The 21506-nt window shown below is 35.9% G+C and overlaps 1 protein-coding gene across 2 annotated transcripts in view; it reads right to left on the reverse strand.

The window, feature by feature from the left end:
- Nucleotides 1–5148: 5148 nt before the first annotated feature.
- The window catches only part of LOC136030095 (hemicentin-1-like), a 130766-nt gene continuing 114408 nt past the window's right edge, over nt 5149–21506 (reverse strand). For both annotated transcript variants that reach the window (XM_065708765.1, XM_065708764.1), the window contains exons 11-12: nt 16925–17182; nt 5149–7236 (exon numbers count right to left, since the gene is read on the reverse strand). In XM_065708765.1, the coding sequence (XP_065564837.1) occupies nt 7067–7236; nt 16925–17182 (428 nt within the window). In that variant the 3' untranslated portion in view covers nt 5149–7066. The remainder of the gene's footprint in view (nt 7237–16924; nt 17183–21506) is intronic.

Raw genomic sequence — 21506 nt, forward strand, 5'->3', positions numbered from 1 at the left:
GAGCTCTGAGACACGAGGTCCTTCTAAATATCAAAATTCATTAGGATCTGATCACCTACTCATAAGTTGAAAATACCTCATTTTTCTGATTTTTCCTCTCCCTTAGGCCCCCCAGATGATCGAATCGAGGAAAACGACTTTGTCAAGGCAAAATGTGCAGGTCCCTGACACGCCATCCAATTTTTATCGTCCTAGCACGTCCAGAAGCACCGAACTCGTCAAAGCACTGGACCCCCTAACTCCTCCAAAGAGAGCAGATCCAGTCCGGTTACGTCAATCAAGTACCAATCAAGTAACTTGATTGGTTACGTCAATCAAGTTACGTCAATCAAATAATCAAGTATCCGATTACGTCAGTCAAGTATCATTTGCTTATTCTACCCACCATGTTTCATCCCGATCTCTCCACTCTAGCATTTTCAAAGATTTCCGGTTTCCCCCTCCAACTCCCCCAATGTCACCAGATCCGATCGGGATTTAAGCTAAGAGCTCTGAGACATGAGTTCCTTCTAAATATCAAATTTCATTAAGATCCGGTCACCCGTTCTTATTTTAAAAATACCTCAATTTTTCTATTTTTTCGAATTAACAACCGCCCAACTCCCCCAAAGAGAGCGGATTCAGTCCGGTATGTTAATAACGCATCTAGGACTTGTGCCTATTCTTTGCACCAAGTTTCATTCTGATCTCTCCACTCTAAGCGTTTTCCAAGATTTCCCGTTTCCCCCTCCAACTCCCCCAATATCACCGGATACGGTCGGGATTTATAATAAGAGTTTTAAGACACTAGGTCCTTCTAAATATCGAATGTCATTAAGATCTTATCACGCATTCGTAAGTTAAAAATACCTTATTTTTTCCTTTTTTTTCTCCCTCCAGCCCCCCAGATAGTCGAATCGAGGAAACGACTCTTATCAAGTCAATTTGAGCAGGTCCCTAACACGCCTACCAATTTTCATCGTCCTAGTACGTCCAAAAGCACCAAACACGCCAAATCACTGGAAATCCCCCCAACTCCCCCAAAGAGAGCAAATTCGTTCAAATTATATCAATCACGTATCTAGAAATTGTGCTTATTCTTCCCATCAAGTTTCACCCGAAATCTCCACTCTAAGCGTTTCTTGATTTCTGTTTCCCCCCTTCAACCTCCCATGTCCCCAGATCAGATTCAAACTGAAAATGGAGCATCTGAGACATAAGATCTTTCCATATATCAAGTTTCATTAAGATTCGATCACCCATTCGTAAGATAAAGATATCTGAATTTTCACGTTTTCCAAAATTTCTGGTTTCCCCCTCCAACTCCCCCCAATGTCACTAGATCTTGTTGGAATTTAAAATAAGAGCTCTGAAGCACAAGATCCTTCCAACTTTCAAATTTCATTAAGATCTGATCACCCGTTCGTAAGTTACAAATACCTCATTTTTCTAATGATTCTGATTACCAACCAACCACCCCCCACCTTTCCCAAGAAGAGCAGATCTGGTCCGGTTATGTCAGTCACGTATCTTGGACTTTTGCCTATTCTTCCCGCCAAGGTCATCCTGATCTCTCCACTCTAAGCGTTTTCTATGATTTCTGATCCCCCTCCCAACTCCCCCCAATGACACTGGATCTGATCAGGATTTCAAATGAGACATCGGAGTTACGAAGTCCTTCTAGATATGAAATTTCATTAAGATCCGATCACTCCTTCGTAAGTAAAAAATACCTCGTTTTTCTAATTTTTCAGAATTAACCATTCCCCCCAAATCCCCCAAAGAGAGCAGATCCGTTCCGGTTACGTAAGTCACGTATCTAGGCCTTGTGCTTATTTTTCCCACAAGTCTCATCCCAATCCCTCCACTCTAAGCGTTTTCCAAGATTCTAGGTTTTCCCCTCTAACTCCCCCCAATATCACCAGATCCAGTCAGGATTTGAAATAAGAGCTCTGAGACACGATATACTTCTAAATATCAAATTTCATCAAGATCCGATCACCCCTCTGTAAGTTAAAAATTCCTCAATTTTTCTAATTTTTCCAAATTAACCGTCCCCCCACTCCCCCCCCAGATGGTGGAATCGGGGAAAATCCTATTTCTAATTCAATCTGGTCTGGTTCCACATATGCCTGCCAAATTTCATCGTCTTAGCTAATCTTGAAGAGCCTAAACTAGCAAAACCGGGACAGACAGACTGACAGACCGACAGAATTTGCGATCGCTATATGGCACTTGGTAAATACCAAGTGCCATAAAAATGGTAATCCAACCGATGACGACTTCTAGCAACTGAAGTATTAAGGCCTGAAGTTTTCTGAAAATTATATTCACCTAGATCAAGGACTTTTTTCTTAAATATTAAAGAAAATTTTTCCGAAAGATGGTTATGTAACCGAAGTAGGATTGCTCGAAAAGTGATAGTTTACTCAGCTATGTAAACCTACTAAAATTTGCAATTAACTTACACATACTGACATGAAGAGCACCTATGGAGCAATTTGACTTATTAAATCAAGTAATTATGCTTATTACCTGAAAAAAATCGAGCCCCACAAGACTCACGGTTCTACACAGTTCACGGTGCTACATTTCCACGTGTGACTGCCCAGCAAAAAGAGTATCTGCTTTAAGACTGCTCCCATGAAGGTTTAATTGAACTCAGTGAGTTAGATGTGTACAAGGAACTGAAAAATAAAGACAGGAGTCTTACCTTTCCCTGGCCAAATCCATGCAAAGTTTATCCGTGAATTTGCTATTTTCCTCGCCCTACCCCTTTCCACTCTGATTAACCAGTGCTTTGCGTCCGAGGTGTTTCCCTCGTCTTGAAAGAAAGCACACATACGTGATATTCCGAAAGGCAAACGCACCTAAGGGTTGTGATGACTTGAGAGTCATCTTCCTAACCCCGTGCTTTGCGATAGTGACGGAGTCTTTCGTGCTCCGCTGCCTGTTGGCTCAAGTACGTGAATACAAATATCAGTAACGAGGACTCTCTAAATGCGGAACTTCTGTCTACCTAGTTGGAATGTTCGACCGTATTCTAAAGTCATTAGAGACCCCGGGCTGTTTTGTTGATCTAGCTGTGATCGATTTTCGCAAAGCTTTTTACCTTCTATTTCGTTTCAGTGCATGCCTTAACTTGAAGTCAATGGGTCAATGGCGTCAAACTCTAACAATTGTACTGTATTTGGACGGAATTATGTCTGGACGGCAGCAGAAGACATTTACCATTCACGAAAAAGACACCAACTCCGACTGGAGTAATATAACCTGCGGGGCCACACAAGGCACCAAACTTGCAGGCATAGCATTTCTCGCTATGATTAACTATATATTTAGCGAGCATAAAGACAGGTGTAAATTTGTGGATGACTAATCGCTCATGCTTGCTTGTCTGCTTGAAGGTAATACTCCTGTAGCGCTGTTTGCTAGTGACATTTTCGATGAGGTAAATTTCCAGTGCAACGAATCCAATCCAACCATTAATGCTACTAAGTCAAAACACTCCAGCTGAACCCCCTAAAAAGAGACTTTAACACCCCTGAAATTCCATTTCCTGTCGCGTCTGAAGTGAAAATACTGGGTGTCATTTTCCCTAAAGATTGTTCTTTTGCCACACATGTTGACAGTGTAATTAAAAAGATTGTTCTTTTGCCACACATGTTGACAGTGTAATTAAAAAGGGTAACACTTCCCCTCAAACACTGTCTAAAATACGTCGTATCGGTTGTGATTTCTAAAGTTTCTTCCGCACCTACCTTTGTTATGTGCAGCCAATCTTGGGTATATATGTCCTGTGTGGGGCCCTTCCGTACTACATACTGCTCACCTAATGAACGACCTAGAATCAGTGCAGAAAAGAGCAGTTAGGATTATCCTGGGATGTAGTAATATTCCCTACCAAGAATTACTCAGTAAACTTGAAATCCAGTGCCTTGAGCAAAGACTGAGCTATCCCATCATGAGATCTGGAAAAGCATTGCCGTTAAACCTCGCCATGATATTCTCCCCGCAGATGCCCCACTAAACAGAAAAAAAAACAGACAAAAATTCTAACCAACACCTATACATGCACAGACTTATCGATTTTTTAATTCATTTGTGACATTTTTTACGTCTACGTTTAACATGTAATGTTGTAATGTTTAACTATGTCTATGCTTATCTGTGTTTAACATGTACAATTTTTGCAACTGTAAGTTAGCCAAGAGCTACGAAAGTTTTGTAATAAATCGTTCTCTTTCTCTCTTTCTAATTTTGAACTTGCCCGTCCAGCTTCTAAAGCAGGTGGTTCCGGCAGCTTTTTAGGGGATTCATTGTCCAACATCGTAAGGCTGGTGTCCTCCATTTTTAAAAGTACCCAGAGACTATTGGACTACTTTAGTCACACCCCTCTTACGTAAACAACGCTATTGCTATGCCACATATATTACACGCAGCTCAATCCAGGAATTTTCTTGGGAAAGGGCAAAAAGTAAAAACTCCACTCTTTATTCTTCAAGTTTGCCAAATATCTTTTAGAATTGTCATAATAGGCATGAACTAGCTTCCTAACTCAGCACTACAATAAACCAGACCCAAATTTCGCAGTTGGAAACTTTCTGCGAATAAAAAACTCGACCTGTAGTTCTAATGGACGAAAGGGTAAATCTGTCCACAGACAAGTTTTCTGCCCGTTTCTTTCTTTCTTTTCCTGTAATTTTATTGTGACCATTTTTTAATATTTTCTTCTTTTGTACTCTGTCATTCTCACTTACTTCGACAGGTATTAAAATATATTGAATTATTATTATTCAGATTGAAATGAAATCCTACCAATCATTGTCATGAAATACGAAAAAACAGGCTCTAATAAACATATATCATGAGCGGATCTTGAGCAAAATCTTGGGGGGGGGGGCAATGTGACAAAGGTGCCAATAGTTAACCAAATTGACATATTTATTCTAAAAAGAGTGAAAAAAACTGGGAAAGAGGGCGCTAAAAAAATCTTGGGGGCACACCCCCGGCCCCCCTGAATCCATCAGTGAAATATATAGCCTTGACCTTATAGAATGTCCGACACAGACCCACCAGGAGCCAATTTTCTGGTATATTAAAAAAGAACCCCTATCTGTTTGAAGTACGCCCTAGTACAAACTACGATGAAAACTAGGAACAATCAAAAATATTTCAGATACTTTATTACCTTTCATAAGTACAAAATCCACACATCATTTACAAATGAATCAAACAATTAACCAGGAAAACATCAATTATTAATCGACTTTCAAACAATACACATAACTGAAATATAAAACAACATAAAACTTCGAAAAAAAAACAAGCAAAATTTCGGGTAAAATATCTTCGTGAGATCCAACTCAACTGAATATCTCTGTTTGGGTAGAAAAAAAAATCCTACATACAATATCAGCTTGTGTAATAGAGCACAATAAAGGTAAGAAGAAGTGCAGTCACAACCCGATCTCTACTATCAATTGCCCCACTTTACAAAAATAAAAAAAAAACATACACTTTGCTAAAATACATCGATAGAAGCAGAAATAAGGAAGAAACTATGCTAATTGAGCAGTAAGGCAAACATTAGGGCTTCCACATTAAGGCTTTAAACCTCTATTATAGAGCCATTTCCAACCTCTTGGGGACACATTTTTTTCCCGGGGATTCCATATAATCTCTAATATAAGGAAGAATTTCTTTATGTATTAGGAATTTGGCACACATTTACTAAATACATTAAAATGTCTTAAATTCTATTCGGCGAATTATATACGGTTTAAACCAAAAACTTCTTTAACCACATTTAAAAGCTGACGTCTGGCTTTGGCATTCAATTTGAATTGTATTAAAAATTCTGGTACCCCTCCCCTCCCCTTAAGAGTTTTGCACGAAGACCCAAGGTGTATACTATGTAAAATCAGAAATATTTTCAAGGATTTATTTGTCAAGATTATGGGTCTGGAACTTAGTGAAGTGCAATGAATGAGCAAGGTGACTTTCTTGAAATCTATAAATCTAATCAGAAAGTTGCAAACAAAAGGAGTATAGCAGTATAGATAACCTTACAAAAGCCAAACTATAGTTTCTATAAAGACGAAAATATTTAGCATAGATTCTTCTTTTCTTTCAAATGTCGAGCCGTGATCTATAATCATTATTTGAATGTCATAAAAAAAGGTATCTTGAATCATAACGAAACAGTGTTGATAATTTATTAAGCAGAAGCCAAGGTTTCCAACAATACTTTACGGTGAGGGAGGTGATAATCATAAGTTTTTATTTTTGGAGGGCGGGGGAGAGAGGTTTTCTTCCACAGTCAAATTGTTTGCAGAATTTAAAAAAAACGTCATTTTTTGGTTTGATATCAGACTTTCAGGCGGAAAAACCTGGAATCTCCCCCCATGTCCACTATCGGCGCTTATTTCCAAAGTAAATATTGCTTTTAACCTTTTTTTAACAACTAATTTGAATCTTGATAACAGAAAATGCTGATGAACCTTTTCATCACAGTCGTGAAGTTTTAATGTATACTTTAATAAAATATTTAACACATAGCTTATTGTACCTAAACATCACAAAACAAAATAAAAAAGCTAGTGCCTACTAACTAAAAAGGGTAACTGGGAAACATTTTACTTTCCCAGGAGCTATACCGAATAATTGGAATAAGTCGTATTACCTTTGGATCTGATCAAATTTGTTATATTTGTATTCGCGATAGCAGAGTAATATACTCAGGGCCCCTTCTTAAAATTTAGAAACGGTTTACTTGATTAATATTAGCATCTTGAAGGGGTTAGGCACAGTTTTGCTAACTAGGCCAACGCTGGGTCTGCACAAATTAAGAGCTATTAAAGGCAGTAAAATACAACGTCATTTTTATATACAAATATCACATTTGTGCTTTGTAGCCCGTAGCCTTGTTAGCAAATACATTGTGCGCAAATAAAATTTGAAGCGATAAAGCACCGCCAAGCCTTTTGGCACTAAAGTAATCACAAAAATGAGCATGCAAAGACCTTTTTTTCCTGGTCTTTCTTATCTCATCACCTGGTGTATTTTCATTAAAAGGGTAGAGAACCTAAACAATGATTTCTCGAATTACACGTCGGTTTCTGGAATTGGGTGTCGAATATCCACTTTCTAGAGATTCGTCAAAACTCATTGACTGGTGAACTGGTTTCTGATCTTCACCATCAACGGTGTCCAAATAAGGATTGGGTAGACCACTCACATTGTGATATGATGCTTCTAAAAAAAATTTTCATTAAGATTACATAAGAATGACAGAAAGTCCAACAATAAAAAATATTGAATGGTTAATAAAAGCTTCATATTTTAATAATAATACGTAACTTTGAATAATTTAATGTGCCTTCAAAAGAAAACACGCATTTTTACACTCATATGTAACTGGCGCCTCTATAAGGTAAGATTAAAAGTGAAACAGAACATTTTCCTTCCCCATATCGTTTTCATTTATGATAATTCATTCGGATGTATGATACAATCACCTTTTGAAAATAGAAAAGGTGTATTTATTTTTTGATGTACTAAATCATTGAACATCCAGAAAAATAAATAATATATAGTAAAATAGTCCATTCAGTAATTACTTATTCAGATCTAAAAACAACAAGCATGTTACTTAAAAGAATCTCGAAATCAAAATGGGTTTTGAACGAAGACTTCTAGTGCTAAATCTGAGGTTGGAAGGGGGTGGAGGTGTTATAAGTGAATTTTTGGCATAATTTTAAGGAAAACGTACCAAATATATTCCTACTCGACGGGGGAATTCTCATTTATCAGAAAAAAAAAATTGAAGTCTGGATTTCCTGAAGTCTGAAGGCTGGTGTTCTTAAAGCTATGAGAGATTTTGACAACAGAGCTAACCTTTACAAATAAAAACAAATTATTTTCTTTGACATTCCCGTACATAATAATTTATTTTTGGAGAAGGATTTACATTTCGGGAGATTGCTTATGTTCGTGAAACCTCCAAGAATAGGACGTTGTGAATATTACCAAAAATATAGGGATGATGATATAACTTGGGTGTTTCGGGGGACGGTATGACTTTCTCCTATTAAGTACTCGCCTTGTTTTCATGTTTTTAACCAAATCTGTTTTTTATAAGATGTTTTCTTTGATACAATGTTTTTTACCAAAATTTTGTGTTAAACCAATTAAAAAAGCAACAGAAATAAAAAAATCCAATAACAATGCAAAAAATCGCGCGGAAAGCCAAACAAAATTTCGAGATTCTGCAGATCATGGGCACAAAGCCCTCTCACTCTCTATGTGCCTGATGCTATGAAAAGAATCCCCTTAACTATGAAAAAATGAGACAGTGGCCTAAATATTAAACATTTACTACCATAAGAAATCCGCAAAACATAATGACCTACCAAAAATGTAATACAATTTTTTATATGCTTTTTTTTTTCAACCGTAATCTATAAACAGTTGAAAATTGATAAATAATCCGCATAAATTCTATCTACAATTATTCAAAGAAGTTTCATTTCATACTATCACGATTCAAACTCAATTATGCGGCATAATTTTGTGTCACGACATTTGATTTTGAATAGTAGCTAAGTTATTGTTAATAAACACTAAAAAAATGTATAAAAAGCGCGGTTCAACAAAATTGATCTAATGTATTCCTTTTATATGTAGCTTTTTAGGAACACCGCATGAGAAATTTTGACTAAGAATTTGCCAATTTCCTGAAATCTTTGTAATTAAGAATTGACTTGAGCACTGAAAAAAGAAATTGATACTGTAATGGGTTAAATGACAAAGAAATAGTATTTTATTAATGACCTATATGTCTGTGTAAAAACATATAATTTATTAGCTTAACTTACTATAAATAAGCTAGAAAAGGCTAAGAGAAGCATGTTAAAAAAGATAGAAAAATAAAAAGGACACGTCATTAAAAGGATGCGCCAGAATATAATTTGAGAAGAAACCATAAAAGAAACATATTATGTTAGAGGCAAGCTGTTGCCGAGTCACACCGTTCTGTGTTGGAATTTACCTTAGTTTTATATAGCAAAATCAAATGATTACTATCGTAAATTTTCAAGGAACATACAAAACAAACATATAGGCGTATCCTAAAACATTTAAAAATCCGAGATAATAGCATATTATACTCGTACTTTAATTATTGATGGAAAACAGTTTAAAACCAGTAGACGAGAAGTTGTTTGAAATATTTAGATATGCAACTGTATGTAATGGGAAACGTTTTTGATCGCTATATCGTCAATTCGCTCAATCATACGTGAACTTTTCAAGATTTTTCACCTTCAATTCACTGTCATTAAAAGATAATTGTTATCTGCATAAATTTGCAAAGTTGGAGCGACAACTCAATTCCAACGCAGAAACAAAAACGAGAGACCACGCAAAAGAGCTTGTTCTGCTTATATGTCAAATATCATAATTCTCTCACCGTGTGGTATCGCAGAGCTTCAGTGTCGGCATGAAGAAAGAGAATGGAATTAACTTGCCACATTTGACAATGAAATAGTAAGTTTTTGCTTACACAGGAATCGTACAAGACAGCGAATTATTTTAATTTATCTTGAATTTGATTTGAAATACATAAAACGTGTCTATCCAAAACCTGTATCTACTTTGAAAAAAGACATTGTCAGACTTGAAATAAGCGCACATGTATGCGTAGATAGGGGGGAGGAGGCTTGGGAGCCATGTCTCACATAAAAATACCAAAAATCTCACCATTTCACCTATATAATTTTATATAGTTAATTGAATTCACTTTTGCTGCTTTTTTAGATTGACCGACTACCCCCTCAAAGCCTGTTATCAGATTTTTTTCAATTTTTTTGTATTGAAGTAGCTCATTAGTTTTTAACCTTCTCTACTCGCGACAAAAATCCCACAGAACAATGAAAACAAATATAACGAAGAATTGACAACCATTATAACATAAAGAGACCAATTTGATCAGCTCCATATTCATCAGCAAATAAAATGTGTCGAATGATTGGTACACAAAACTAGCAATGTTTATTCTCTTTTATCTGCTACTCTTTCTATGACATTAATTGGGTTGGTAAGAGAAGGGCTCAATTTCTTTTTTAGAACGTTCATTTAGAGCAGACAATATTAGCAAAGGAATGTCTACTTTTGAAATAAGTATAAAATAACTCAGCTCTACGATAAAAATCTCGTCTTTTAATTAAAGCAGAATCTCAGTGAATTACGAAACTGCAATAACTTTGTTTCCGAACAGAGGACATGAAAGACAATTTATTCCATCTGTTCTAAGTGCTCCAAATAATGGAATTCTCTATGGAAGCAACTGGAATAAATATGAAATGCTCTCATATCTTATCTCAATGGCCTACAACAAAAAAGTGTTTCCTTTATAAAACAAAAACACTTACTAAAAACTATTTGAAAAAATATTAATTTTACGTAAGATAGAATAATGGAAGCGAATCCTGAATATGATATTAAACAATGATCTTAAACAAATGTCGCGTCAAATGACTTCTCTGAAATACTATATAAAAAATAAGAAGAAAAAAAAGAGTTTATGTTGTCTGGCTAAAGGGTAGAAAGCAAAATCTACAAGCTAACCATAAAACAAGGAGGGAGGCCATCCACTTCTCGTAGCCTAAAAACATCGTATTAGGCTCTGATTCCCCAAAGAGCATAACTATTAAACTGGTTCCTACTTTTTTCCTATATCCGATATCCTTCTGCTATATTTGCTATCTGGTAAATGTCCTAAAACCAAGTATTAAGGAACCCTGCTCCAAAGCCCGGATTAGGTACGACCTCCCAAAAGACCCTACTAGGACAATAACTTCATACCAATACTATTAGATCCAACAACCCATTCCGGTTGATAATAAGGATTCAGGAGTCTCTCTCCCCTATATTACCAAAAGAGGTCTGTCCAGACAGCACAAAGACACAGCTAGGATACTCGTATTTACTTCCGAGGTTGGTTGAAATGTGCCAGCCACTTTGAGTAGATGTGCAAATGACAAGATTTAGGAAACACCCTATCTTATAATTATCTATCTATAACCATGCTATATGAATTAGTCAGATAGCAGTAGAATTTGCTTCAGTATTCATCTGAGCCTGAGCCTGATATGCATGAAATTTCAAAATTATATCAAAACTTCCGCAAAAAAAATTAAATATTTTTCCGGAATTATTTCTGTGAAATCTAAGAGTACTCATTTTTCTACCTAAGAGGTCTAAGAGATAATTATATGCTCTTAAATGATTCTCGAATTTTTTTTTAGTACGACATAAGTTTGTTTAGGTTCTTGATTATACTATTTAGAAGTGCAATGTATTTTTTTCTTAAATCATTGCTGGAAACTTCGTTTACATCGAGGAATTTTTTGTCTTCCTTTCACGATCTTTATACGGAAAAATTCAAACTTAGGAGGAATAGGCAAATTAGTAGGAATAGGTCATAGAGCATGCTATCGTAAGCCCTAAAAATTAGCCAAACAAGAGCTAAAAGAGAACATTTTCGCAAAAGGGGCTATTTTTTTTTTCCAAAGACCCGAAACTCCAATTTTGTTTATATATATCCATGAAAATTGTAGTGCTTACCAGGGGAAACACAGAGACCTTGATTGATTCTGAGTCACGAGTGGTTCCCGTTCCCAGGTAATAATCATCCAATTTCTAATTTTCTCACGGAAAGACAGGTGAGCTTGATAATCACTTAAGGTCAATCTTTTTCGGAAATGCTCCAATCCATGCAAAAGGCAAAGGTGAAAAAAGAGTTCTAGGAAATTTTACTGACGAGGGATAGGTTCTGATTACTCATGCTCTAAAAGCGTTATAATCATTAATCCCTTAACAAAAAGATGGAAAAGGTAATCAACAGATGTAACTGCTTGTCAAAAGCTCTCAGTACCTCGGTATATCCTAGCAATAGTAGAAGAAAATTTATTTTCTAAATATAATTCCTTATTAAAGGTTATAAAAACATTGTTGTCATAGAAGACGCAACGATGATCCGCATACTGACCCACTTAATACTTTGATTCCAAGATGTTAATATAGCCCTTCCTCCCCCGAAACTAGTCCACTCCTATTCCACAGCCCTTCCTCCTAATCCACTCATCGAACACTTGTTTTGTGAAAGGCAGTTGAACATTGTGGTGTTCCGTATATTGACCTGCCTAATGCTTTGATTCCAAGATATTAATATATCCCTTTCTCCCCCAAAACTACTCCACTCCTATTCAACAGCTCTTCCTCCTAACCCACTCCTCGTACACTTGTTTTGTGAAAGGCAGTGGAACATTATGGTGTTCCGTATATTGAACCGTTTAAGACTTTGATTCCAAGATGTTAATATAGCCCTTCCTCCTACGAAACTACTCCACTCCTACTCCACAGCCCTTCCTCCTACTCCACTCCTCGTACACTTGTTTTGTGAAAGACAATTTAACATTATGGTGTTCCGTATACTGACCTCCTTAATACTTTGATTCCAAGATGTTAATCTAGCCCTTCCTCCCCCGAAACTACTCCACTCCTATTCCACAGCCCTTCCTCCTAACCCACTCCTCGTACACTTGTTTTGTGAAAGGCAGTCGAACATTATGGTGTTCCGTATATTGACCCGCTTAATACTTTGATTCCAAGATGTTAATATAGCCCTTCCTCCCCCGAAACTACCCCACTCCTATTCCACAGCCCTTCGTCCTACTGCACTCCTCGTACACTTGTTTTGTGAAAGACAATTGAACATTATGGTGTTCTTTATACTGACTCACTTAATACTGTGATTCCAAGATGTTAATATAGCCTTTTCTCCCCCAAAACTACTTCACTCCTGCTCCACAGCCCATCCTCCTACTCCACTCCTCGTACACTTGTTTTGTGAAAGACAGTTGAACATTACGGTGAACATTACGATGTTCCGTATACTGACCTGCTTAATGCTTTGATTCCAAGATATTAATAAAGCCCTTTCTCCCCAAAAACTACTCCACTCCTATTCCACAGCCCTTCCTCCTACTCCACTCCTCGTACACTTGTTTTGTGAAAGACAATTTAACATTATGGTGTTCCGTATACTGACCCGCTTAATACTTTGATTCCAGGATGTTAATATAGCCCTTTCTCCCCCAAAACTACTCCACTCCTACTCCACAGCCCTTTCTCCTACTCTGCTCCTTGTATACTTGTTTTGTGGAAAAGACAGTTGAAGATTTATGGTGTTCCGTATGCTGACCCAATTAATACTTTGATTCCAAAATGTTAATATAGCCATTTCACCCCCCCCCCAAAAAAAAGTTGATATCCGCAGTGACTTTCTTTAAAAGTTGGTAAAGTTAAATGTTCCGAATAGCTGCTTTCTATTTTAATCAGGTGTACTAAAACCAAGGGTCATGGGAAAAGGGAGGAACCTAACAAAAAAAAATAAAAAATAAAAAATGAAGAGAAGTTTAATTGTTTCAGGGGCATGCCCAGAACTTCCCTCGTTCCCATGCTAACGTGCCTGACATTACACAGAACTTGGACAAATTCTCGGTCTGAGGTTAGAATAGACCTAGAGATTATTCTAATCTCTTCCATAGATGGTACAAAATAGGTGGTTAGGTTGGCATGGAATTAATCACCTGATTCTTCTTCATAATAATTTTTTCTTCCCAGAAATGTCTTTAGCATTTTCTTTAAGAATTACAACAATAGTGACTGTATTAGTAAAAGAACATCGAAAAAAAAAACCCGAACTTAATTTTCTTATGATCCGAAATCCGCTATTGAAAATTACCAGAAGATCCTGTACCTCATTGTCATGTTATCAGGCAATGAGTTTCAAGACCGATAAAGAAAAGGTGTAAAAAACGGGCAAATGTAGTCTTAACTCACTAAACAAGAAATTAAAGATGATATTACAAAAAGTAAGCATTGATCAAGGAGCTATGCACTATGTATGTCAATGTACACAATCGGCAGGGAAGGGCTTAAGAGCTTAGACGCAGGTTCGAAACAAGTTTCTAAGAATGATCTGGAGGCAAGGCATATCGCGGATAGTCACTCGACCATACCATCTTTCTAGAAAATCAGAGAAGGAAATTTTCAAAACTAGTGGATTTTCTAAACGGCAATATAAAATAACGAGATGAAGTAGATATTCAAATAGAAATTGTATTCCACATTTCGACAAATAAAGACTAAGGTTCTTCTGAGTCGGTTTCGATATTCATCTGCATAGCTGGCTTATTTTAGACGAAACATATAATTTGGTTTAACTAATTTGGGGTAACTTTTCAAAGGCTATTCCATGGGCATTTTTCACTTGGATGACAGTTCACGGGTACGCATATAAAACTATGTTTAGGGGAGGGAGAGTACGATAAAAAAAGAAGTGCAAAATAAGGAGAATTATTTGAATAATGTAGAAAATCGTTGGACAGTCATAAAAATTTTGAGAGTTCAAGAGCAGGAGGGAGGGCTGCCTAGAATCTCATACATTAGAATTGGTTACCAGCACTTGTCCTAAAGCGCACGCGAATAAATAGGGTTTCTGAATAAGCAACCATGACCTGTTCACGAAGAACGGAGAAAGCAATCCAATAGAGATGAAATGTCGAACTCAGGATCTAGGGTTAGACAATCTTAAATAACAAACTTGACCAAAGCAGAAATTAAAAGCGAAGCGGGGATGGCAGTTCAAAACTTCGACCAGGTTTGGCTCAGTAAGGAACCGTCAAAAGATGAAGAAACCTCATATAATTGTTTTGGACTGCAATATTCATCCTATCTATCTATCTCTCGGCGGTCAGTGCAGCCGAAAATTACTTACCACTGACTGTTATATCCTCTTTGAGGGGGCGTATCTTAAAATCTTTACTGAGGATGACTGTTGACCGTCTAGTTGATGCCAACAATTTATTTATTGTCTTAAAACAATAGAAGATTGTATTCTTTTCGACAGGGCCTTGTACACCTACGAAAAAGACTGCGCAAACCCTGGCCATGGATAAGACACCTAGTCATGGGGTTTTTGCATAGTATTGAGAACAATGTCTTTCTCAAAGATATGTAATTACTATTCACATCGATTGTTCAAAGTGAGTGACATTAAGAAATATCTAACTAATGGCTCGTCGGCTATCTTTCGTCTTTTTTCCTATTTCAAACAGGTGGCAATGAAGTAAGTCCATAAAATAAAAATGATGTTAATGTGCTGATACTGACTGTTGACATCATATTTCACTGAATGCTGCTTCAACTTCTATTTTTAGAGAGATTAGTTTACAGATAACTTTTGACTTATGCCCGAATCTAACGTAATTTTTAAAATTATAGCATGTGAAAGATTATACCCAAAGATTATAAATGGCCACGTCAGATATGAACTTATGAAAAATCAAGTCAAAAATTGTTTGGTGCAAATAGATAGCATTATTTTTCTCCTGATTAAAGAAGGGTTGCACTTGGAATCCTTGTGCTCATCTATGATCAGTTTCTCAGGCTTCTAGCACGCAGTAACGTCGTTATAAGAAGGATCGGGCACCCAGATGCCCGATCCTTTTTCAATATTGAAAGATTGGGGACTTGCATATCTGCATTATATACTTTTTGTCCGCGGGATAGAATTTTAATTTTGAGACATATACTATGAATTGTGTCCAAAATGAACTTCTTAAACGATATTCTAACTTAAAGTAATGACTTAATTTTATAGACAATTTTAATTTAACTGAGTACTGATAGGCTGGTTGTGGCTTAAATTATAAATTCTGCCAAATATTTCAGCCACAACTTACCACTTGGTGTTCCGCTAGGTTATACTGGGATCGAATTTCGGCTCAAAGACTTCACACTGTGATTTTATATGATCTAAAAAAGTACTACAGCCAAAATCAGTCCTTGGGTATACTTAAATTAAAAATACGGTTTATATAAAGTTAATACATTACTTACTGTCAAGGCATTATGTACAAGTGCCAGTTATAGTAAGCGTATACTTGCTAAAATATATAGTGTCATGCCTTTAAGAGTCCATTCATAATGAGATTCTGCTAAGAATGAGATTAGGTAGCGCTAATTTGATCAATCAAATTTTTTATATAATTTCCCGATTTGCCAAAAGAAATTAGAAAAATTATTTTTGAGTCAAATATTCGCTAGGTAATTGTAGTAAAACATTAGTAAATCTCATTAGTAAATGGGCGTAAGCCAAGACCCTATCCAGGGTCACGAGGTTTGAATCCCCCCCCCCTGAAATTCTTGCCCAACTTGTATAAACATAACAAAAATACATTCAAACAAATAGTTGATGCATTTTGAAAAGTTTATTTGTGTACCCCCCCCCCCCCAACGAAAATAGAGAAATTAAAACCAAGAAATAAAATCTCTCCCGAGAAATTAAACCAAGACTTCAAGGGTGTAATTAAGAGTCAGAATTGCACAGCTGACATACGTTAGAAAAAAAGAACTTAAAGACCCACTTTTATTAAAATAATGAACGTCTGAGATGACCGAAACCTCGCTTTTCAGTGTGTCCTGGAAAAAAGTAGAGAATCCATGAAAAAAAAATGGAGCAATGGAGCAATAAGGAACCAATAGGAGCAAGTCTTTCTTTTAGCAACTCTCAGCGACTTTGGCAGTTTGTGACAGCCCAGAAATTACAATAAAAAAACGCAGAATTTTCGGGAGTTTTTTTTCAACAAAAATGTAAGGAGCAATATTAAAACTTAAAAAATGCTGAATTTTTGGGAGTTTTTTTCAACAAAATGTAAAGAGCAATATAAAACTTAAAAATGCTGAATTTTCGGAAGTTAAGATACATTATTTATAATTTATCAACCCCGGAGCCCTGGTTGAACCCCTCTACCAAATCACGATCCATCGTGCGGCGTTTCCGTAGCCTTATGGAGGGAGTGATAACAATGCTTACCATGTTCTCTCTTTGGTGTGTACTGTCCATTCATGCTATACTCCCTATTCCGTCCATAGTCCACCTCAGACGTAGGGGGATAATGACTGTAATCATCATATGTGCCATATCCGCCATGTGTAATTGGGTCGTAAGAGGGATATTGAACATGGTTTTCTGGTTGGCCATGCTTCAATTGCCAAATTGAATCCTGACTATTGACAGATCCGCCGTGATTAGAATTAGAATAGCTATTTTCTGTATATGCCATATTAATCCCTAGAAAAATAAATTCAATACAAATTAATTTTTGAAATTCAATCACTTCTATTTATTTAATAGAAGTGACTGTGTCAGAACCATGAAAACCGCTTATAATGGGTCAGGGGGTGGCATTACCCCTAAACTATTATAAAATTGATGAAAGCTTTGCCAATACTATTGACGTACCACTAGAAATATCATTGTAACTTAAATAGTTTGCTTGGGTCACTCAATGTTGTTAGAAGAAAATACAAAAAAGGACTTGTATACAAAAAACATACGGCTACATTTTAGAACATTTAAAAAGATATCTATCCTATAAAGACATTATCCTCGGCGATTTCAGAGCTGCTTCGAACTTTGCAGTGGCCAGGGCTTTGAAAACAGAACAGCATTTGAGACTTGCGTAACGAGCGCTGTATCGAAAAAGCGTCTGAATATAAGGCCTTGACGTCTCACTGGAGAGTTATGTTTATAAAAAAGGCGGCTACTTTTAAACAGTGGCCACGGCCACAGAAATTGTTAACCTATCGTTTTTGGACACTTATGGCCGATGGTATACTTCATTTCTTTATAGACCTTTGAACATTTTATCAGTGGGAAATACTTATTTAATTGCCCTACTTGTTTTGAGACAAGTAGGGGTGTTAGGTCTAAATTCTAGAAGTTAGCAAATAAAATTAAGGAATGTTCTTTGAAAAATAGCAAAGAGATAATAGTGATTATCTTGGTTGATGTTTTTTCTAAAATTTATCTTTTCGAAAACTGATTAGCCATCCTTTCATCTCTGGTTGCAGAATGGGACAGACTCAGGGTTGCAACCCAATGAAACACAAAAATCAATAAATTTTAGCGGTTTTTAGGTTAACTTAGTGATCGTCTTCAGTAATCTAGTTATTTATATGCTGATTTAATTATTTTTTTGTTTCGGCAATATATTTTTGTTTCGGCACTAGAAAATGTGATAAATCACTAGGGGTGGCGAGCCTGGACATACTTTTTCCAAAATAGAACAAAAGGTAAGGAATAAAAAAAATCAAGGCATAAAGCAGTTACAAGTTTTGGTATCACAATTCACATTAACTATTTTCTTATGCTACAGCTAACTTAGAAAAATTATAACATTTGAATAAAGATACTAACATATTTAGAAAGATATTTAAACTACTAATTACTCTTTTTTTATAGAAAATATTCCAATAAGATTTGAAGAGCTTAGCAGAGTATTATTAAGAATTCTTTGCTCATTTAGATGCCTACTTAATCCCGTCACCTTGGGGGCTAGCACTTACAAAAAATTAATTTGCATAGCAATGTGTCAATCCATCTGCCAATAACTGGCTATGGTAATTTTTTATCTTTTTTCTAGTTTTACAAGCGAGAATGAAGTTTTTGAAAGACTCATCCGCGACGTGAATTCAAACAATATGATATGCTACTCACGCATATAGAACCGGCAAAAAAACAACAAAAACCTGTAAATCCAACAAGATTACTACAAAAACCAATTACCTTTTTTAATATATCTCTTTATTGTGAGCTATTCAAAGCAGCATAAACAAACTTAAAATAAGTTTATTGCGTGACGACTATAGAGTTTTTTTGCTATTAAAGGCCGGACGCAAAACTAGGCATAATCTATCACTGTTTAGACTTGCCGGAAAATGACTTGAAAGAGGTTTTTTACCATTTCTTACCATTTAAGAATAAGGCCTCAATCAAATTTAAGCTTAAAAACATGAGCTTAAAGGCTCACAAAGGAAGTTGTAATTTAAAATGAAGAAAAAACAACAAGATTTTCCTCGTTTTTGAAGTATTAATCTTACGTATTTATTGGATGACAGTTGACTAGAAAAAAAGATGAAGAAAAAGATAAACTACTAAATAATGACTGTTTGGCTAGCGCTTAGACTATTCCGTCAGCTTTTGGCAGTTAACGATCCAATGCTAGATCTAAGGAAGGACAAGCATATCATGTTTGTGTAACAAATAAAGGGGGCACAGAATGCATATTAATTATTATATTTTTAGGTTATAACAATTATTTTTTTCAAAATGTCTGTTTTGCTAAGCAACATTAGGCTCTTGCTGGAATTCAGGGAAAAATCAGATAGCCATTTTGTTTTTTTTTACCCCAAAATTCCTTGCCTCAGATAGAAACCACCCAAGGTTTTACCTGACAGATAATCATTTTCGGAGTATAATGCTCTTTTCTATAGTTTAAGTTACAGTGTGCAAGCCGTTACGTTTTTTTTCAAATTAAATAACTCCAATTTTGTATACCATTCTTCATTAGCCTCCTAAAAAATGACTTCTGCTCGTAATTTTTGGTATTTACTAGAATTGGCGAGGAGTAACAAGATTTAGGATACCAGAAAAATATATTCGGGTTTCTAAAAGTCGGCCTCAGAACTCTAGGACTCACGGATCAGTATCATAGTTCAAACCTCGAGTTCTAGAAGTCAAACCCGGCAGTGTATAAATGTGTGCAAGTGAAGTCCTGGAGTTGGTAGTCCTCAAAGTATGTAGGTCAAACTCTGCTTTACAAATTCAAAAACTCAAAGCATAAGTCAAAATATACTGGGCTCTAAGTCCCTTTCTGTACTTTCCTACAAAAATATACTTATAAACTGTAGCCTTTTGCGCAAATCATAGTCTACTTTTTTTGTAGACAGAGCACCATAAGATTCCAAATTCCTAGGGGACACCCAATCTGGTCCTCAATCTTTTTTTTTTTGGATCCAGTCCTATAACGCTTAACCGGAAATTGGGTCATTACCGGGGATTTTGTTTAAATCTGTTCTTTTCAAATGCATAAATAGAATAATGGCAATATAGAAGTTTCAATTTAAGCAATTTATTTAGTTTCAAGCACAGTGCAAATGAGTGTCTAGATTTTCGGGGGGCTTTGAGAGGGGTCAGTACCACCTTTTTATTTAGCAATCTATAGTCATTACAAGTCTGGCTTCATTATTTATTTCAATTTGCTTTTGTTTTAATTTTCATTCCGTCATTCTGATTAGTTTTCGCTCCTTTCAGGTTTGAAAATTATATACAAGCTAATTTTTGCTTTGTTTGAACTTTTAAATTTGCTCTTTACTTTGAATTAAAACCCGTAGTTTAGACTTAGTGAAGCGCATACATACAGGGAAACCTATAAAGATATTAAAATGTGCAGAAGCACAAGATGTCAGCTTAAAAGACGTGTTTCTTCCAAAATCTAAGAACTCACTTAGAAAACAATACTTCAGCCCTCCCACCACCTTCCTATTCTTTTGCACCCTCACTATAATGGTCGTTTTTCGGGAGTTCTAATAAGGTATTCATGTGTGCAAGCTTTCCGTTATCCTAGTTAACAAATTGCCACCATTGCTTCTACAGAAATGAAATGGAGTTCCCGCGGCGGGGTGATACAATTCAACAAACTGTCATCAGGACAATACTACAGGGACTACGTTGAGGCATAAAACTAAAAGCAAATTGAGTAATGACACGGACAGCCTCACAGTTACGAAAAAAATTGAAAGTGATGCCCTGATGTCTTTATCACTATGTTTTAGGCTATGCAATGTAACAATTATGATTTTAATAAAAAAAAATTCAGAGGAAGTGTATTAATAGTTGATATGTTTATTTGGGTCCTCCCAAACACGCTAATTAGCGCCGGGACTTATTTTGAATATAAGAGGTAACATTTATTTTTGTTTATATTATATGCAGATTTTAATTGTTTTTTTTAACTCATTTTTAATAAATTAAAAAGTCGTAGACGGAGTCAGCTTATACCGTATATTCAACAGAGTCAGATATTTCTTCAGATATTTAGTTTTTACGAACTGGTCAAACAAAAATCATTTGAAAGTGTAAAATAGTCCAACTAACAAAATTACACAGGTTAAATCATTGGCGCTGTAATTGTGCATAATTTTATTTTCTCGACAAGTGTGATGATAGTGTGGCCTCAGGCATAGGGCTCAAGTTTCTTTTGTAAAAGGAAAAGATGGAAATGAGGAACTTAGTTTCAGCATAAAAAAGTTAGATTGTTTCAAAATTGCTGCAGAGATTTAACTCTGGACAGAGCGTACTTTAGGTTCAGTTTTACCAGATTGTTTCGTTTTTGTCTTAAGGAAGGCTTTTTACAAGGGTTTCTATTTTTTGAAATTTCTCTTTCACTATAATTTCATTGTACAAATTCACCCCCGCAGGGAGTCTTTGACCTCACTTCCTAAAATAAAAAATATTTTACAACCTTCCCATAATTAATCATATTTTTGGATATTCCCCCCCCCCCTCCGTTCAATAGATTCTAGTTTATGTGCATGAACATAAATTTTATAAT

This window comes from Artemia franciscana, chromosome 8, assembly GCF_032884065.1.
Source record: "Artemia franciscana chromosome 8, ASM3288406v1, whole genome shotgun sequence".
In the NCBI taxonomy this organism is placed as follows: domain Eukaryota; kingdom Metazoa; phylum Arthropoda; class Branchiopoda; order Anostraca; family Artemiidae; genus Artemia; species Artemia franciscana.